The 18,132-nt window shown below is 41.1% G+C and overlaps 1 protein-coding gene across 1 annotated transcript; it reads left to right on the top strand.

Annotated features, from left to right (window-relative positions):
* The first annotated feature begins 4,164 nt into the window (after positions 1–4,164).
* On the top strand, positions 4,165–16,992 carry FRMPD1 (FERM and PDZ domain containing 1). Its single transcript, XM_042447689.1, has 8 exons — positions 4,165–4,205; positions 4,340–4,497; positions 6,168–6,270; positions 6,998–7,043; positions 11,000–11,107; positions 14,046–14,141; positions 14,974–15,099; positions 16,683–16,992. Exons 1-8 carry the CDS (start codon positions 4,165–4,167, stop codon positions 16,812–16,814), a joined length of 810 nt encoding a protein of 269 aa, XP_042303623.1. The 3' UTR covers positions 16,815–16,992.
* Positions 16,993–18,132: the final 1,140 nt, after the last annotated feature.

The raw sequence follows: 18,132 nt of genomic DNA, 5'->3' as shown, positions 1-18,132 counted from the left end.
AAAAAGAACATAAAACTTAACATCATTTTTACCTTTGTCTTCTCTGCCGTCCCCTGCTCCCTTGAGCCCAACAAACAGCCTTTAGTGTCACATGGTTTGAATCACATCCTTTATTGAAAAATGTGAGCTATACCTCTTGGGCAGTCAATCCGGGCGCTAGATGGCTTTAGGAGGAGTCTCTGGAGTATATCACACAGAGCTTTTTGAGATTTTCCAGCTCAGTTCTGATATGACTGCACTTGCAACTGCGCATTCACGTCGTAACGTGAATGTGTTATCAGATGCCATTCCTTTCTATGGGAGCTCCTTGCGAGGTGTTTTTCCGCAGTGATTCCAAAGTGACCCCTCATTTTGGTAAAACCGAAAAAAAAAGTGACTTCACAGAATTCGTTCCAGGCTCACTTCGATGCACTGAGAATTGGCCTGTGGTGGGAAAACCCTCCCGATTCACCCCCCTTGGCCCCCTGCTCCTGCTTCATCATTCCCCTCCTCCTCCTTCATGCCATCTCGCCCCATCTGCCACCCTGCAACAATCCCATCATCCCCTGCCTTCTCCTGCATCCCAATCCTGGCTCCAGGGACCCCAGCAAGCTATCCATCATCATCGCCTTCTCCTGCATCCCAATCCTGGGCCTCAGGGACCCCCAGCTAGTTATCCCCTCATCCCCTGCTTTCTCCTGCATCCCGATCCTGGCCCCAGGGACCCCAGTGAGTACATCATCCCCTGCTTCTCCTGCATCCCGATCCTGGCCTCAGGGACCCCCAGCGAGCTATCCCTCATCCCCTGCCTTCTCTGCATCCCGATCCAGGCCCCAGGGACCCCGCAAGCTATCCCATCATCCCCTGCTTCTCCCTGCATCCCATCCTGGCCCCAGGGACCCCCACGGACCGTCCCTTACCCCTCACTGCTTCTAACCCCCGATGAAGGATGACAGCTAAGGAGGGGGCGGGAGGAGGGACAGCGTTCAGAGCCCACTGAGCATGTGCAAGGGGCCGATTCGATCATTGAACCCTCTGGGTGTGGCATACAATGTGCACTCACTCTGCTTTGCTTGAATCCGCATCAGTGACTGGCTTGGAATAGAACTTGACTTCAATTCATCCCCTCAATTTTGGAAAGGGCAAGAAAGGCAACCAGGTGTGGTAAAACATCAACGTTTTTAAACTTATTCGCATTGCTAGAGAGGAGTGACTCTGGATGGTGGTGTGAAAAAACATTACGCTTTGCATTGCTAGAACAGGAGTGACTGCGGATCTGAGCTGCAAACCCCTCCAGTGTGATAAGGTCATCTGTCAGAGTGACGTTGATGAAGTAGTGTTTATTAACATAAAACCATCCAAAGATATTGTATTTAATATTTACAGTTTTTATCTTTTGTTATACTATTAGTTCATCAACAGGTCTAAAAGAGAGAAATCTTTGGTGTCTGGTTTGTGTGTGTAATGATATAATGTGAGGGTCTCCTTATCATGGATCATTACTTTACTCTTGTATGTAACTTACAATAATTGTGCATTTAAGGACCCCTTGCAATTTAAAAAGTGGGATGATGGGACGTTGTTAATTCTTGTACAATTTCTCAGATGATAAACATGCTACCTGAAACTAGAAATGATGGGCTTAGTTGATGGCAGTTGACAGAGAAAATTTAATTATATATATGTTAAAAACATATCCTCTTCCCATATTTAAGCTGAATGGCCTCTATGTAATATGGAAACAATAGCTGGGTATGAGTGTCTTTTGCTATTGCTTTGATATTGTTAATGGTTTTTATTTGATGGCTGTAGTTGTTTGATGAGTTAATGGTGGACAGGCAACACAGTGGCATATTAAGTGAGTCATGGGACCTTATGCCACCACCGCCCCCCCCCTACCAATAAGGAACTAATGAAACTATTAAGACAGTAAAACCTATTAATGTGAAAATATGAGGGTAATGGCCCTGACAGTAAGGAGGACCATATTTCCTTGAGCATGAAATGTCATTTGAACAAAGGCTCTCATTTGTAGTTTATACTGTACTTCAAGACCAGGAAGAAATAAAAAGACTTTGGATGTAATACTGAGAAGAGTTATATAAAAGAGATGACAAATAAAGGATACATGGAATGAAAAGCTGTATGAAGATGAACTCCACAATTAAAAAAGTGAGGTGGAAGCTACAATAAGAGAATGGAGAAAAATAATCTCCAGGAACAGATGATATTCCAGTCTAACTACTGTACTTCAATCCACTTGGCAGAATCAACTTAGTGCTAACAACATATGCCCCAACACAACAACAACATTTATTACGGCAGCACAGCCAGACAAAGCGTAAAAGGTATTCAAGAAATTCTCCGAAAATATGCGCATATGTAACAAACTAGTAAAATGTGGTTATAACATTCGACCTCAGGATATAGGCTATATATATTTTTTGTAGAAAAGCCGCTAATATTCTAGAATATACTGTAAATTTAGAAAATATTTAACTATTTAATGGTAATTGACCTTTTTTTAAAAAATAAAAGTTAGCATTGTGTATAATATTTAATGTGTGGTGTATTACATTGGACAGTTCCCTACCAGATAAAGTGAACATGGTCAATTGTTTATACTGTAATTGCAGATAAAGTGGCTAATCTTGTTTGCTAAAATTGCTGTTAGAATTTTATAATCCTGTTTTAAAAAAACTAATTGGGTGATACACAGATGCATTTTTATTATTTTGATTATCTCCTCCTGGTTCATCTATAATTACAATTCTGCTTTCCTTCCAAATTTCTGGGATAGACCCTCCTATCAAAACATCATTATATCTAAAATGTTCTTTAAATGCTTAGTTTAGTTTCTGAGCTATGAAGATGTTGGTAGAAAGACCATTTATTTTCTTTGGAAATTATTTCTAATGACCCTGCTGTGGAGGAATGGGCTTTCAGTAAATGGCAGCATGAAGTCCATAGAGTCACAAGAGGTAGATAAGGCATGAGATGCTGAACTGGATTACCTTGGCTGAACTGACACTCTTTTTTCTTTGCATTAATAAACCAATTATACATCGAGATGTAATATATAAACTGTGGGTTTACTTGTATTTATGCTGCTCAGTGACTACAATAAAAATTTGCTTAAGAAGTAACAGCAAAGTCACTATAAACCATAATTATTTTAACTAAACAGACTGATTTACAAGTCAATACTCCATCCTTATATTGTACATCTGCAGTAAGAGTGAGGACTACATCTGCCAGTTCTGTTTCAGGGTGTACACATTCAGGGGAACATCAGGAAGGAGAGTCTATGAGCATACAACTGTTCTATATGGATACTCCACCTACCAGCAATGGTGTGCGGGTACATTTTAAAGACTAGACATCCGCCACGACAGTCCCCAAAGCCATAGCCCCAAGGAAGATCCAAAAAATAGAAGCAATAGTGTTGATCCATATGTGTACATGTGCACACATGTATACACACACATACAATAAAGTGTAGGAGTGGATAGTGTAATAATGAGGATTAAGTGGCAGTGGTGGAATAATGAGTTGATGAAGGGAGTTTGCAGATGATGCCCTTGTCCTGCTAATAAAGAAGTCCTGGCACTGTGACCTGCAAGTCCTGTCTTCATTACAGCACAATGCTAACCTGAAGTCACAGGGTTTCCATTTAGATAGAGACCTTATGCACATACAGTTCTAAATCCATAGGCTTTCTTTGCAGATGCTCTGCTGATGATAACATGCATCTTGAGGAGAGGTATAAAATTTATGGAAATTTTATTTGAAACCAATCAAGAGAAGAGCCTTTTACCCCCTCAATTTTTCTCCCAGAAAAATGCCCAGAAATTTTGGGAGGATTTGAAAAATGAAATACAGTCAGCCCTCCATATCCAAGAATTCTTTATCATGCATTCAACTATCCACAGCTTGTAATATTCCATAAAGCTATAAATTCCAAAAAGCAAACTTTGATTTTGCCATTTTATATATAGGACCCCATTTGAATATACAATTATTATAATGAGAATTAAATATGCACGGATTTTGGTATCCATGGGAGGTCCTGGAACCAAACCCCAGCGGATACTTAGTCTACCAAGACTAAGCAGCAACTGCTTCTCTCGGCTATAACAGTGTCATGTAGAGACACCTAATATTATTTAAAGTATAAACTAAGCCATGCGTTTCCACATCGTGCAGTCTTACACCACAGCCAATTTGTTAGTTCTTTAAGGTGCCACTTTAAAGATTTAAGCATAAAGTTTTCTTAAGGGCAGATACTGAGATTTTTTTTAAAATCAAAAACCACAGAATCTAAATAACTCTTTAACATCTTCTTTTCCTTAATGTGCAGAGCAAGAGCATCAGTAAGTGACAAACCATCAGATGGTACTGGCCATCCAGCAAGCCGTGTAAAACTCACAATAGAGGTCCAGAAAGATGCACTTCTTGGACATTATGGCTTTGAAGTTTCCCAAAATCTTCCTCTTCTTATCACAGCAGTTGCTGCAGGTATGTAGGAGTGTGTTTCCTCTCCTTTCCCATAGAAGGGACTGTAATCCCCAAGTAAGATGCTAGTCAAGGGCATGGAAAGATAAAACTGGAAAGATGCAGAGCTTTGTTCTACAACAGTCCCAGCAGTATAATTATTCCAAGGTAGGCTCCACTGGAGTAATTCTGATTACTAGATCATTTGAGAAACATGTCCTCAGTGGTCCATGACTCTGAATGGTACCTCCTACTTACTACCCTTGCATAAGTCCCCTCACTTGATGTCTCTATTCTGGTGCAGTCAGGGCCAGCTGTACCTTTAGGTGGAGTGAGGCAGTTGCCTCCCAGCATATTTAGTGTATCACAAAGGACCTGCAGGTCATTAATTATTTGTTCTGTTAAATTATTCCCAGGGTGGAGAGAGTTGCTTGCACATTTTTCTGTCTCATTTGCCAAAATAACTTGCCTGGCTTTCCACTTTCTTTAGGTAAATTGGGGTAGGAGAGCATGCTACTCCACCTGATGAGGTACTTAGGGAACCCTGATGGTGCAGCGGTTAAATGCCTGTAGTTCAGCTGTTCACAGCCAAAAGGTTGTGAGTTGGATCCCAGGACTTCCGTGCCCATTCTGTTCCAGAAGGGAATGGTTTCTGAGAACTGTTTTGAACAGTTCTCAAAAATTGCCTCCTCTGGAATGGATTAAGAATGGAAGAGAGGGGGAACGGAACGAGTGAGGGACTGGAGCATGCGGTAAAATCCGTCCCCCACTCATTCCGCACTCGTTCTTGCTCCTTCCGTTCCATTCTCAGAACAGACCATGCAGAAACAGTGCAATAATCTCCAATAAGTAGGGGAAGAAGGTTCCTGCTGGGAAGTTGACTTGACAGATGCCCGACAATGCCAACTCTGGATCCATCCAGGAAAGATGTGCTTAAGATACTGCAGAGACAGTAGATCAGGGAAAGCAAGTCTCTGGAGAACAGGGGCCAATTCCTTCATTCCCACCCCACAAACCACCTCCCCCAGTACATCAAAATATCTCCATTTTTCTTCAGATTCTCTTCCAAAATTTTGACTGGAAGTGATGTGGCATCACTTCCAGTAGCCATTTTCAGAGGAGCTTAGATGAAAACAGAAAGGTATTGGGGGCTTGGGGGAGTTACATATTGGGGGGGGGGGGCTCAATAAGGTTTTCAAGTCAAAAATCACCCAAAAAGTGCACTACATTTCAAAAAAACATAAAGCTGGGGATTGAGGGACTTTGGGAGACTGATGAGTGCTCAATGACTGCTGCTTTAGATGGGGTTGTTTTGTTACATATTCTGTTAACTTTGATTTGCATGTCCAGAGAGCCAGCGTGAGATAGTGGTTTGAGCGTTGGACTATAACTCTGGAGATGGGGTTTGAATCCCCGCTCAGCCATGGAAGCCCACCAGGTGACTTTAGGCAAGTCATATTCTCTCAGCTTCAGAGGATGACAATGGCAAACCACCTCTGATGAAACTTGCCAAGAAAACCCTGATAGGTTCTCCTTAGGGTTAACTTGAAGGCGCATAACAACCAACAACAAACCTTAAATGAATTTTCAACTAGTTATCATGAAGCGTTCTTTTGTTTTGTAATTTGGACTGATTTTCAAAAAGAAAAACGTGTAAGATCCTTTATCCGTAACAAAGCCCTGACATTTTGCAGGCAGCACTGCTGATGGGAAGCTTCTGCCGGGGGATCACATTCTTAGAATAAACAACGAAGCTGTGGAAGACATTACTGGTGAACAAGCAGCTACTCTTTTAAGGTGCTGTGGGGGAAAGGGTGAATGGTGCTAAATGTTATGGCCAGGCTCCAAAGAACTGCTTAGATCCACACCAAGGAATTGTGCAGGCCAGTGGGGAACTCTGGTTTTTCTTTTCATGTAGTTGTCTGCCTTGCCAAAGAATACTTTGGTCCTCTACTCCATATCAGAAGTAGTTTTTAATGCCTTATGGAGCTAGGGAGAATGATGTGATTCAACAAAAACAAATCTCAGTCCCTATTTGGGCTGACAGAACTAGTTTGGTGGTGCATTGGATCCTGATCTATCCTCAATTGTTGTCATTAAAAGGCTGGCATGAAAATGGATGGATCCAAGCAGAATCCATGCTGCTCTATAGGCACAGGTGTTGGTCATGCTCTTTCATAGCACCAGCCCATACAAGTCTACTCAGAAATAAGTCCCCTTGAGTTCAGTGGGGCATACTTCTAGGTAAATGAATGCAGTCTGAGTGAGTGTTATTTTGCCTGTTTATGTATGGCACTTTACAGAGTACAGTAGGAGAGGCCCCTGACCTAGGGTGCATACAGGCATTGCTGAAAGGCATGGGATCTAATGCACACTATAGTGCTCATTTCATGTCTGTAGATGAAATGTATTTTGCTATATGTTTTGAAATATATGTTTTGCCTGAAAGGGCTTCCTCATGATGGAAACAGGTGCCATTTATTTTTTTCATTCATTCATTCATTCATTCATTTTGATCTTATAGGGAATCAGAAGACAATCTCCAGCTTGCAGTTCTCCGATGCACCTCGGTAAATTGCCCTCATGTACCACTGGTGTTTGAATTGCTCCTTGCAGGGTAAGGGTTTGGCCTCCTGATAGGTATGCACATGAGATCACAAATGAGAAGTTCCAGGAGGTAATCGTAATGATGGGGGTGGGGAGATGTGTACAGACTAGAGAAACTGTATAATGTGGAGGGAGAACCTGTGAGGACTGTTAGATCCCAAAGGGTGCTCAACAATGGCTCTTTTTCAGCCTGGAGAGAAGTGACCATTGGGGTCCCACAGGGCTCTGTCCTAGGCCCAGTGTTATTCAACATCTTTATCAATGACCTGGATGACAGAATTGGGAGCATACTTATCAAATTTGCAGATGACACCAAATTAGGAGGAATAGCTAATACTCCAGTGGACAGAATCAACATTCAAAATGATCTGAATAGACTAGAAAGCTGGGCCAAAGCTAACAAAATGAAATTCAACACGGAGAAATGTAAGGTACTGCACTTAGGGCAGAAAAATGAAATGCACAGATATAGGATGGGGGACACCTGGCTGAATGAAGCTACATGTGAAAGTGATCTGGAAGTCCAAGTAGACCACAAGTTGAACATGAGTCAACAGTGCGATGCGGCAGCTAAAAAGGCCAATGCAATTTTAGGCTGCATCAATAAAAGTATAGTGTCTAGATCAAGAGAAGTAATAGTGCCACTGTATTCTGCTCTGGTCAGGCCCCACCTGGAATATTGTGTCCAGTTCTGGGCACCACAATTCAAAAAGGACATTGAGAAACTCGAGTGTGTCCAGAGCAGGGCGACTAAAATGGTGAAAGGTCTGGAAATCTTGCCCTATGAGGAACGACTCAAGGAGCTGGGGATGTTTAGCCTGGAGAAGAGAAGGTTAAGAGGTGATATGATAGCCCTGTTTAAATATTTGAAAGGATGTCATATTGAGGAGGGAGCAAGCTTGTTTTCTGCTGCTCCAGAGACCAGGACCCGGAACAATGGATGCAAGCTCCAGGAAAAGAGATTCCACCTCAACATTAGGAAGAACTTCCTGACAGTAAGGGCTGTTTAACAGTGGAACACACTCCTTCCTTGGAGTGTAGTGGAGTCTCCTTCCTTGGAGGTCTTTAAGCAGAGGCTAGATGGCCATCTTTTGGGGATGCTTTGATTGGATTTCCTGCATGGCAGGGGGTTGGACTGGATGGCCCTTGTGGTCTCTTCCAACTCTATGATTCTATGATTCTATCTCTGCCAGCTAGAGTGAGGCCATTCAGTGTCATAAGGATGAGTATTTTGTCCTCATAACACCAGGAACAATGTAATACCTGTGTAGGGTAGCAGACAGAGAGTGCTGGACTCATGTCAGAACAACATCTTACAAAGTATAAGTATGTAACAGCATCCTGACAGCCTATTTAGAACTAGAGAAGCTGGTTCTGGGGACCAGTTTGGAGTGGAAACTGAAAACAGAAATGGCTGCTTAACACTTACCCATTTCTTGATTGCTTCTTCCTGGTCATCTTCCAACTACCATGGGCCTTAATATCTGCTGGGCTTTGGTTCCAAGACCCCCATGGATACCAAAATCCATGGATGCTTAAGTTCCATTATATACAGTGATGTAGTAAAATGATTTCTCTTACATAAAATGTCAAAGTCAAGGTTTGTTTTTTTGTGGGAGGCACATTTTGAAGACATCGATAGTTGAATCTGTGGATGCAGAATCCATGGATACAGAGAGCCAACCATGTGGTTTTCCTGTATTGAGATCCACACAGTGAAGGAGATTATTGGAAAGAGAAGGGAGATGGATTTGGCAGTTGCATTGGGCAAGAGTGGTACATTTGTTCCTCTCAATTTCCTCTTTCTACCCTCAACCCACTCCCATGAAAAGCTTCATCTAAACTTACATATATTCAAACTGTGTAATCGGCTGTAGAGATGCAGTGGCTTAGTAGTTAAGACACCAGTTCTGATGATTGGACGGTCGACAGTTCTAGGTCTGAGTGCCGCATGATATGGTGAACTCCTGTCACTAGTCCCAGCTAGCAGTTCGAAAGCATGAAAATGCAAGTAGATAAATAGGTACCACTTGGGTGGGTAGGTAACAACGTTGTTGCAGTCATGCTGGCCACATGGCCACCAGACCAGTCCTTGGACAATGCTGGCTCTTTGGCTTAGTAACGGAGATGAGCACCACCCCTTACAGTCAGTTACAACTAGACATTCATGTCAAGGGACTACCTTTAGCTTTACCTAATAGACTGTGGGTTAAAGAGACTCAGAATTAGAATCATCTTCCATGTATAAAGATAACTAATTATCATGGGCATCATCTAAATATGTGAACCTAACTTTGATCAAGTCAGACCCTGGTTCACATTGTATAGTACTGTCTACCACAAGTTGTGGACAGTCATCATCATGATGTCTGAGGGATTCTAGAACCTAGACTCCAAAAACCAATTTTTTCAAGCTCTGTCCTTTTACCAGTGAAGAGGTCAGGGGCAGCACCTGATACCTTTAGTATGCATAGCAAGAACTGTAGTGCTCAACTATGCAGCCATCACCTTTTATGTGTTTGATATAAAAAAAAAAACAAGGCATGGGAGACACCAAGGCAATATATTGCCTTGAGTTCTTGGGTTTAAAAAATGTAATAGTTAAAAGCACTTGCCATTCAGTCCTGTGAGGAAAAAGAAACAAAGGCCTGTTACAGACAGGCCATAATAAAGCTGCTTCGAGTCACTTTGGAGGTATGGTATTTCAATGATGCATGCGTTCTAAGAGTCCAAAAACCGCACCAAAGCTGCACTGCAGTCCTTAGGACTGTAACAGGCCAAAGTGAAGAGGTGCACCACTGAAGATGGAAGCTAATCCTGCTCTCTTCTACCAAGAGCCATTAAGAACCAAGCCTGCTCCTATCTGTACTGAACACTATGCTCTGTTCTTTGGCCACATCAGAACTGGGATGGCAAATGAAGTGTCTGCAAGTATGGACATTCTCCCAATCTCACCCCCACCCCTTTATTTAAATTATCAACACCTAGTCAGTAAAGAAAGGAAATGTTGAATTTGTTATACCTCTAACAGAGGTGGGGAAATGTTGACTCTTGAGATGATGCCTTAGACTCCCACGCCCATAAATCTTTACCATTGCATGGGCTGGTTAGGGTTTCTGGGAGTTGAGGCCCAGACATTTCTGGATAGTTCTTCCCATCCTAATGTACGCAGATAGATGTGGTAGAACATATGTTCTTCTAAATGCCTCAGTTGCAGACAGCTAATGTTGGTTTTTGTCCACTGAGTGTATCCATGAAGCTTCTCCAAGTTCAGAACTCATCCACTTGTGAATGCCAGTCTACAACACCCATCATCCTCCAACCGGCATGACTGTGTTGGAGTCCAAAGTTGGGAATCATTTACCCTCCAGATGTAGCCACACTGCAAGTCCTCATCAGCCCCAGCCAACTAGGCAATGGGAAGACATGCTGGGAATTGCAATCCAACATTTGGAGGACTGTATGATTCCCTCCAGTGTTGTAATCCAATACACTATTGGGGAAGACCATGGACAAAGAAAAGTGAAAGCCACCACCTTCTTGCTTTCTTAGGTGAGCTTTACAGAGGGATCAGGCTCTGATCAAGAAAGAATACTGAACAATGGACCTTGGATGTGATTCAGCAAGACAGTACTTCTGACTTGATGCCCTTAGTTTTCTCATACTTTGTATCAATTTCCACTCAGCAACAGAGTTTGCATAGAAGAAGAGTGGAGAACCAATGACCCTCCATATGGTTTGTACTCACACAGTCCCTCATCATAGGCCACATTGATAATGGCCTCTGGAAATTAAAATCCAGAACATTTGGAAAGTCTAAGTTGCCCATCTCTAACAAAAAACATGGTGGTATTCAGCTATCAGCACTTGTTGTCATGTTATGTGATAGCTTGCCAATCCAAACACCATTGTTTTACAGGGAGGCCCTAAATCATCCTTCCTTACCGCGGAGAAGAGAGCCAGACTAAAGACAAATCCTGTTAAAGTCCGCTTTGCAGAAGAAGTAGTTGTGAATGGACATGCTCAGGTCAGTGCAAATGCAACCACAAAGCCATGCAAAATGGATGTGAATCAATGGCCAGATTTCACATTTTCTTTCAAATTTACCAAAATAATATGCTAAATAATTAAGTTTAGTTACACAAAAATGAATCCCTAGACTAACTGAATTGGAAGTTATGATGGGGACTGGCAGTTAAACAAAGAGCTTAGCTGGCTTGTCATCTGCTCTTTAACAACTTCATTCATTGCATTCAGTTTAAATATTATTTACACATTACCCCCAAACATCACTGTGTGTCCCAGTGACAACTGGTGTCTCCCATGTCAGCAGAGCAGTGAATCTGCTCTGGGTTTTAGTCCAAACTTTAAAGGCACTGGCCAAGGTGCTGAATTTGATTAAATTTAATGATAGGTCCTTTAATGTCCACCCAAAAACCCAGAGCAGATTCCCACAGAAATGGGAGCTACTGGCTGTCTGAAGTGCACCTTTTTGTAAAATAAAATAAAAATGGGTCTATGAAATCATGAACAAAATCTGCTATTCATTTTTCAAAGGAAAAGCTGTGCTACAAGTTTGTTTCCATCGCTGGCACAGAAATTAATACTGTAGTCAAGAAATTAACCACCTTAGCATTCTTTTAAAAGGTTTATTTATTTATTTATTTATTTATTATCTTGCTTTTCTCCCAATTGGGACTCAAACTGGCTTACAATATAAATTAAAACAGAACATAACAATATAGAGTACAAAAGTTTAAAAGGTATAAAATGTTGTTGTTGTTGTTTTGTGCCTTCAAGTTGTTTCCAACTTATACTGTAGTTACCCCAAGGTGAACCTATCATGGGGGTTTTCTTGACAAGAATTGTCAAAGGAAGTTTGCCATCGCCTTCTGAGGCTGAGAGAGTGTGGCTTGCTCAAGGTAGCCCAGCAGATTTTGTGGCCCAGTGTTACCTTCAATTATTACATTACTGTACTTTTAACACATCAAAAATTAAAACATTTAAAATACACATTGCATACTAAGAAAACAGCACAACCAGTTGCACATCACTCCACCCTGGTCAGCCAAATTTGAAAGCCTATTTAGAGAAGAAGATCTTTGCCTGCTGGCAAAAAGGCAATGGGGAGGAAACAGATAGACTCTTCTTTCAGAGGGATTTCCAAAGCCTAGCAGCAGCCACCAGGAAGGCTTTATCCCAAGGGAGAGTTACACACGCACAGCCCCAGAGAACCACATGATAGGTTCGTATTAGGGTAGCCACAAGTCAGAAATCTCTTGAAGGCACACAGCAACAATAACAACATGAAGAAAGCTGATACCAAGCAAAACAGGGTTTGATTTGTTTCCTTACCCCACTTAGTGTATACTCATAGGCACACATAGATATTTAAGCAGTTTAAAAGGGTTACATATACTACCCATGTCCTCATCCAGACTTATCCTTTCTTCTTAGTCCAGGATTATGGGCACATATTTAAATACCAAGAAGGGAAATAGGGCATGGTTTTAACCTGTGGAGTTACAGCCATCTTTGCCTATTCTGGAAAGGAGCATTCTTGGATAAATGTTAGTACTTTCCAAAAATTGCATAGCAATCTTCTTGAAAGAACCAATCAAAGTCCATTGAAAGGGAACATTGCTAGTAGAGAAAGTTTTGTTTGGAAAAAGCCCAGAAGTGCTTTCACAGAGCTGAAATGTGAACACTTGGTTTGAGGACATAAATTGTTGATGAGGCCAAATGCTTTTCAACCTTATTTTTCCAGAGTAATTCTTGCTTATTGTTCTGTGGCAATACTATATGTGAGCCTTGAGTCATCTAAGGATGTTTGCAGGATAAACAGTGAACTCTGGATGGGTGTTTCTTGTCACGTCCATGAGAGCACACTGCATCACCTTGATCTCTGTTTAACTGGGGATGTTCTGTTTGCCATTCGGCTGTGGATTTGTCAGTTGCTTGCCTTTTCTACAAAATTCCAAGGGACAAGATCAGAGAACAGTGAAATCCAATTTCAAAATGTGATTCATTTGGCAACTTAATATGACACAACCGATCAGCGTTTGGAACATCTTATGGCCATGATAGCTTCAGAATTGTGGGAATGATGGCCCAAAAAGTCACTTTTTCAAGCTCTTCAATTTGTTAACAAAAGAAACAATTTACCTGCAAATCCAAGATATGCCTTTTGAACAGAAGCCAGCAGAAGCTACGTAAGGCACATCTTCCTAAGGAGGGGCATGGAGACGCAATTGTTGTTGTTAGCAGCCCTCAAGTAGACCTCAACTCATGGTGACCCTGTGGATGAGATATATCCAAGCCGCTTTATCCTCCACTGCTATGCTTAAGTCTTGTAGATTCATGCCCATGACCTCACTGCTTGAGTCTAGCTATCTGGCCTGAGGTCTTCATCTCTTTCTGCTGCCTTCTACCTTTCCAGCATTTTTTTTTCTAGTGAGTCATGCCTTCTCACAATGTGAGAACCCTCAATTTAATCATCTTGGCTTCCAGGGATAGTTCAGGATAAATCTGTTCCAGGACCCATTTCCTTTGTCTAGCAAAATGGTTGTCCACAGTATCCTCAGCACTCTTCTCCAGCACCACAACTCAAATCGGTTGATTTTCTTTTTATTTGCTTTCTTTATTGTCCAGCTCTCACATCTGTACATGGTGATGGGGAATATAACGGAGAAACCTTATTTTCTCATGGAGAAATATTTATAATGCAAATTCCCAGGTTTATATATAGGATGAGTGAAGTACATTTTAGAGCCCCAGAATATGAAGTGCCACTGCCTCTTAAACAACACAGATGATGACCTCAACATATCTTAATCGGGTGCTGCCAGGAGACCATGTTCTCAGATGACATTTCCAGAAGGAATGATTTCTAGAAGTTGAACAGAATGTGACAGCCAGGTGTACGATGTACTGACCAGTGGTTTTGTTATCTGTTTGTTTTCTAGGGTAGTTCTCTCCTTTGCATGCCCAATGTTCTCAAGGTGTACTTGGAAAATGGGCAGACCAAAGCTTTCAAATTTGAAACCAGCACAACTGTCAAAGTATGTTGAGTTGAACCCACAATGTTATTCTTTGTATTATCCATTGTATAAGTGAAAACCTGACATATTATAGAAAGTGTAGGGGCCAGGTATATAGGTCAATACATTTCAACACTCTGACAGGGAGAATTATCTTGAAACCAGAAGATGAAGTGTGCAAAAACTAGCCAATCCTGAATAAACAACTTGTGATGTTCCTGAAACTCACATGCTACCCTTATCTATTTGATAAGCTTATCTAGTTTTGACTTTAGGCTATTCTCATTTCACGACAGGGGAGATGTTGCATAAGGGCAATGTATTTTAATACCTATCCCATGCCTGCAGTGCAGTATGCAACTATGCACACAAGTATCACGGAGATTAATTATTCTTAAGTATACAACCTTCTCCTTCAGATTGTCCTCCATGCTTATTTCTGTTCAAACTCTTATGGGCACAATTCCTCCCTGAACCCCCACTGTACTCCCTGTTACAATCAGATGTCCTTCAAAGTATGGGACCAGAGCAGCTCCTGGAATTAGTCAGAGTGGTTGAAACAGACAAGTGTTTGGGTCAAGAGCCCTACTCTCACTCAACTTGTGGAACTGGAATGCATACATGGAATAGCTTTCCAGTGGGCTTTGCTACATAGGTGACATCTGCTTCTCCTGCCCCAATTCTGCTATGTCTGTTGGTTCCCCAAATGCACCACCTGCTTCACCTTGCCTCATATGTAGGACCACCTCTGTTTACAATTAAGGACTTCAGGGATATTTGTATAGGGACCAAGACAGTTTCTTCTGTGTGTTTACATTGTTTAATCTGTAATTTTATCATCAATAATTGGCAGGACATTATTCTCACCTTGAAAGAAAAGCTTTCAATTCGAAACATTGAGCATTTTGCTTTGGTGCTGGAAGAGCAGTATAATATTTTGAAGATGTATCTTCTGCATGAGGATGAACTCATTATACAGGTCAGTTTTCAGTGCTTTGAAGGCTTCTATCAATGATGGTGGTGGTGGGTATATATGAAAATAAGTACAGTAAGCCCACGCCATACGTGGACTCATTTTAGGTGGCTTTTAGCTTACGCTGAAGTCGCCAAGAGAATGGCAGAATGGCCCGCACACACAGCCGCACTGCGAGCATGAGCCCCATTATATCTAATGGGGCTCGAGCATACGCACTTTTTGCCTTACGTGGGGAGGGGGGTCCAAAATGGATCCCTCGTGTAAGGCAAGGGCTGACTGTACTTCCTGTTGCATGAGTTAAGGTCTACTATTAGGGTTTTGGCAAAATAACAATGCCGTATTCCTTATCAGTTCTGCTAGTTCAAAGTTTTTCAAATGTCATTAGATTTCAGATCATTTCAGCTCCATCCAACCTGGCCAATGGTCCGGGATGATGGTCCAACAACATCTGGAGGACCTCAGGTTTTCTACCTACCCACAAAGCAACCACTTAGATGTGGATATCCCTGACTGGCTTTTTGATCTGGAGCACCTGGCAGCAACAAAGTGTTTTTGTATGGTAGCAGTTTTATTGGAGAACCAATGTGGTGTGTAGGGTTACTGAGTGAAAAGTGGAGAGGGCTGCTATACCATTAATGGTTGTGTAGAAAAGATTTTCAGCAGGCGTTGCTTGTCACAAAATAAGGTAACAAGTAACACCTGCTCCTTTTTGTACCCAAACATTAAAGATATAGGGCCCCTCTCCAGTTTTCACACTGGCAACTCTAGTGGCATGGTGGTTTTGACTATTAGTTTAAGCTAATACAGTGGGTCCTTGTTATCTGCTGGAGATTGGTTCCAGGACGCCCCATGGAAAACAAAATCCGTGGAAGTTCATATCCCATTAAATATAATGGCATAGCAAAATGGTGTCCCTTATATAAAAAGGAAAATCAAGGTTTGCTATTTGGAATTTATAATTTTTTTGAATACTGTATTTTCAATCCGTGGATGCTTGAATCTGTGGATAAAAAATCTGTGGATTAGGAGGGCAGATTGTATTTGGTAAAACTAGGTATGCCAAAAAATTTAAGAAATCAAATTTCTACACAATTCTGCAATAAAGAAAGAGGAATGCACTTGATTTTACAATCAATATTTATGGAATAGCCCTGGGGCCGTCTCAGTATACCTCAAAACATAGTAATACATACAATAACATTCCATAGAAAGTCTATAGGGATTACACACACACACACACACACACACACACACACACACAGAGTTAATAAAGTACAATAAAGTACTTGATTTTACAAATTACTGTATACAGAGAGACCACATGGAAGTGCATACTATTCTGGATTAGCCATTCTGTTGTTATCAGCTACACAGAGGGAAGGATGAGTTATTGTTGCCTCATCCTAGTGACTAGTTCAAATCATATTCCACACCTTCTCTGGCTTCTGGATTTTTTCCAGTGAACTGCCCTTGCTTTTTCCAAATAACTATCTTATGCAGCCATTCTTTTCAAAGAATGACAGCAGACCAAATTCTGGGCCAAATGGCTGTATCACAGTGATCATTCTTTTTCTTCTTCATTTCAGGTAGTTCAAAGGAAGGAGTCTCATGACTATCGGTGCCTCTTCAGAATCTGCTTTATCCCCAAGGATCCCTTACATCTGTTGCAACAAGATCCAGTTGCCTTTGAGTATCTCTATTTGCAGGTGATGTGGTAACTCATCATATGTCACATGACAGTCCAGGTTTTTAGCAAAACAGAAACTTGAGGAATTTCACATGTATGGTTCAACATTTTCTTTTAAAAAACAATTGATTTGCTTGGATAGGTGTACAAATGTACAGCCTTGACAATTCCTATGAACTCCATTCAGATTCACATCAAATTCAGATAACCTGACTTATATATTATTTATATAATGGGGTAAATCAAATCATTTGTGTCCTTAATCTGTATAATAGAAATATGAAGGCAAGTAAACTCAGGCCACAGATGGTGTTTCTTATTTGTGTATTAGTTAAAATATCTTCATATATGTGTTTTTCTTTATAATTAAAGAGTCATTGGTTCTGAGAATTGTGTGATACCTGAGCAGGAATATTACAAGTCTAAAAAGCCTGTGAAAAAGCAAGACACTGCTAGTGGCTTGCTGTCATAATTGTAAATATGGGGCTCAGATCCAGAGAAAGTTAAATGTATCAATGTTTCAGTGAAATCTTTATACTGTACATAAGATCTCTGCTAAGCACCTCTCTTTTCGACAGGATGAGCATGCCTCATTTCCTCTGGATTGTACCTGTATTTTAGATGACTTGATCATAACAAAAAAAAAATGGAAAACAGCAATACAAAGTCCACCATACAGTTCTATAGGCAACAAATTTTTAAAAATCTAAAACTGTGGGGGAGCACAGCTGTATATTGGTTTGATTACATAAGCATTTGAAGTTTCTTGAACTTGAATGTAAACTATCTTAATTCATAACACTGGGCATCTTTTAAACTTGTCTCCAGTTTTCTACTACATCCTAAGGTTTCATCTCAAATGCAATCAAGAATAAAACCAACATATTCCAATGCCCAGTAAAGTGTAAATATTGGATAGACTTTTTAATCTGTGTCCTAGTCTACCATGAACCGGTCTTCTGAAATTAACTCTAATAACTTAGGAACCAAAAATGTATGAACCACTTTGGCCCAAATGGGGCTAGCACAGGAGTGCTTCCCAGTATACTGTAGCCTTATTTGTTTAGGGATTTAAAGAAAGAAAGAAAGAAAGAAAGAAAGAACATTTCCATGTTTCCTGTTTTCAAATGATCAAAGCACCAATCATCACTGCTTTTAACAGACACCTTGGCTTGAACCATGTGAAACTCTAGAGGAGAGGAATTTCTATAGATGTAGAACAACACCCCAGAATTAGAGCTGAAATTAATATCCTAGAGGCTCCATAACATCTATTTAATGGAGAGATGTACAATCCAGATGGACATTTGGTCAGGTGAATATTCTGCCACTTATGAGTGCTCCCTTGC

The sequence above is a fragment of the Sceloporus undulatus genome, chromosome 2 (genome assembly GCF_019175285.1).
Source record: "Sceloporus undulatus isolate JIND9_A2432 ecotype Alabama chromosome 2, SceUnd_v1.1, whole genome shotgun sequence".
NCBI classification, from domain to species: Eukaryota; Metazoa; Chordata; class Lepidosauria; order Squamata; family Phrynosomatidae; genus Sceloporus; species Sceloporus undulatus.
Note: the sequence above shows the minus strand (reverse complement) of the source record. Positions and strands in the feature narration are given on the sequence as shown.

Excerpts from the sequence above, each read along its gene's own strand:
- FRMPD1 (XM_042447689.1), top strand. The coding sequence starts at position 4,165 with ATGCGTTTCCACATCGTGCAGTCTTACACCACAGCCAATTT. Across the intron at positions 4,498-6,167 it reads TATCACAGCAGTTGCTGCAG|GCAGCACTGCTGATGGGAAG; the intron begins GTATGTAGGAGT and ends GACATTTTGCAG. Across the intron at positions 6,271-6,997 it reads CAAGCAGCTACTCTTTTAAG|GGAATCAGAAGACAATCTCC; the intron begins GTGCTGTGGGGG and ends TTGATCTTATAG.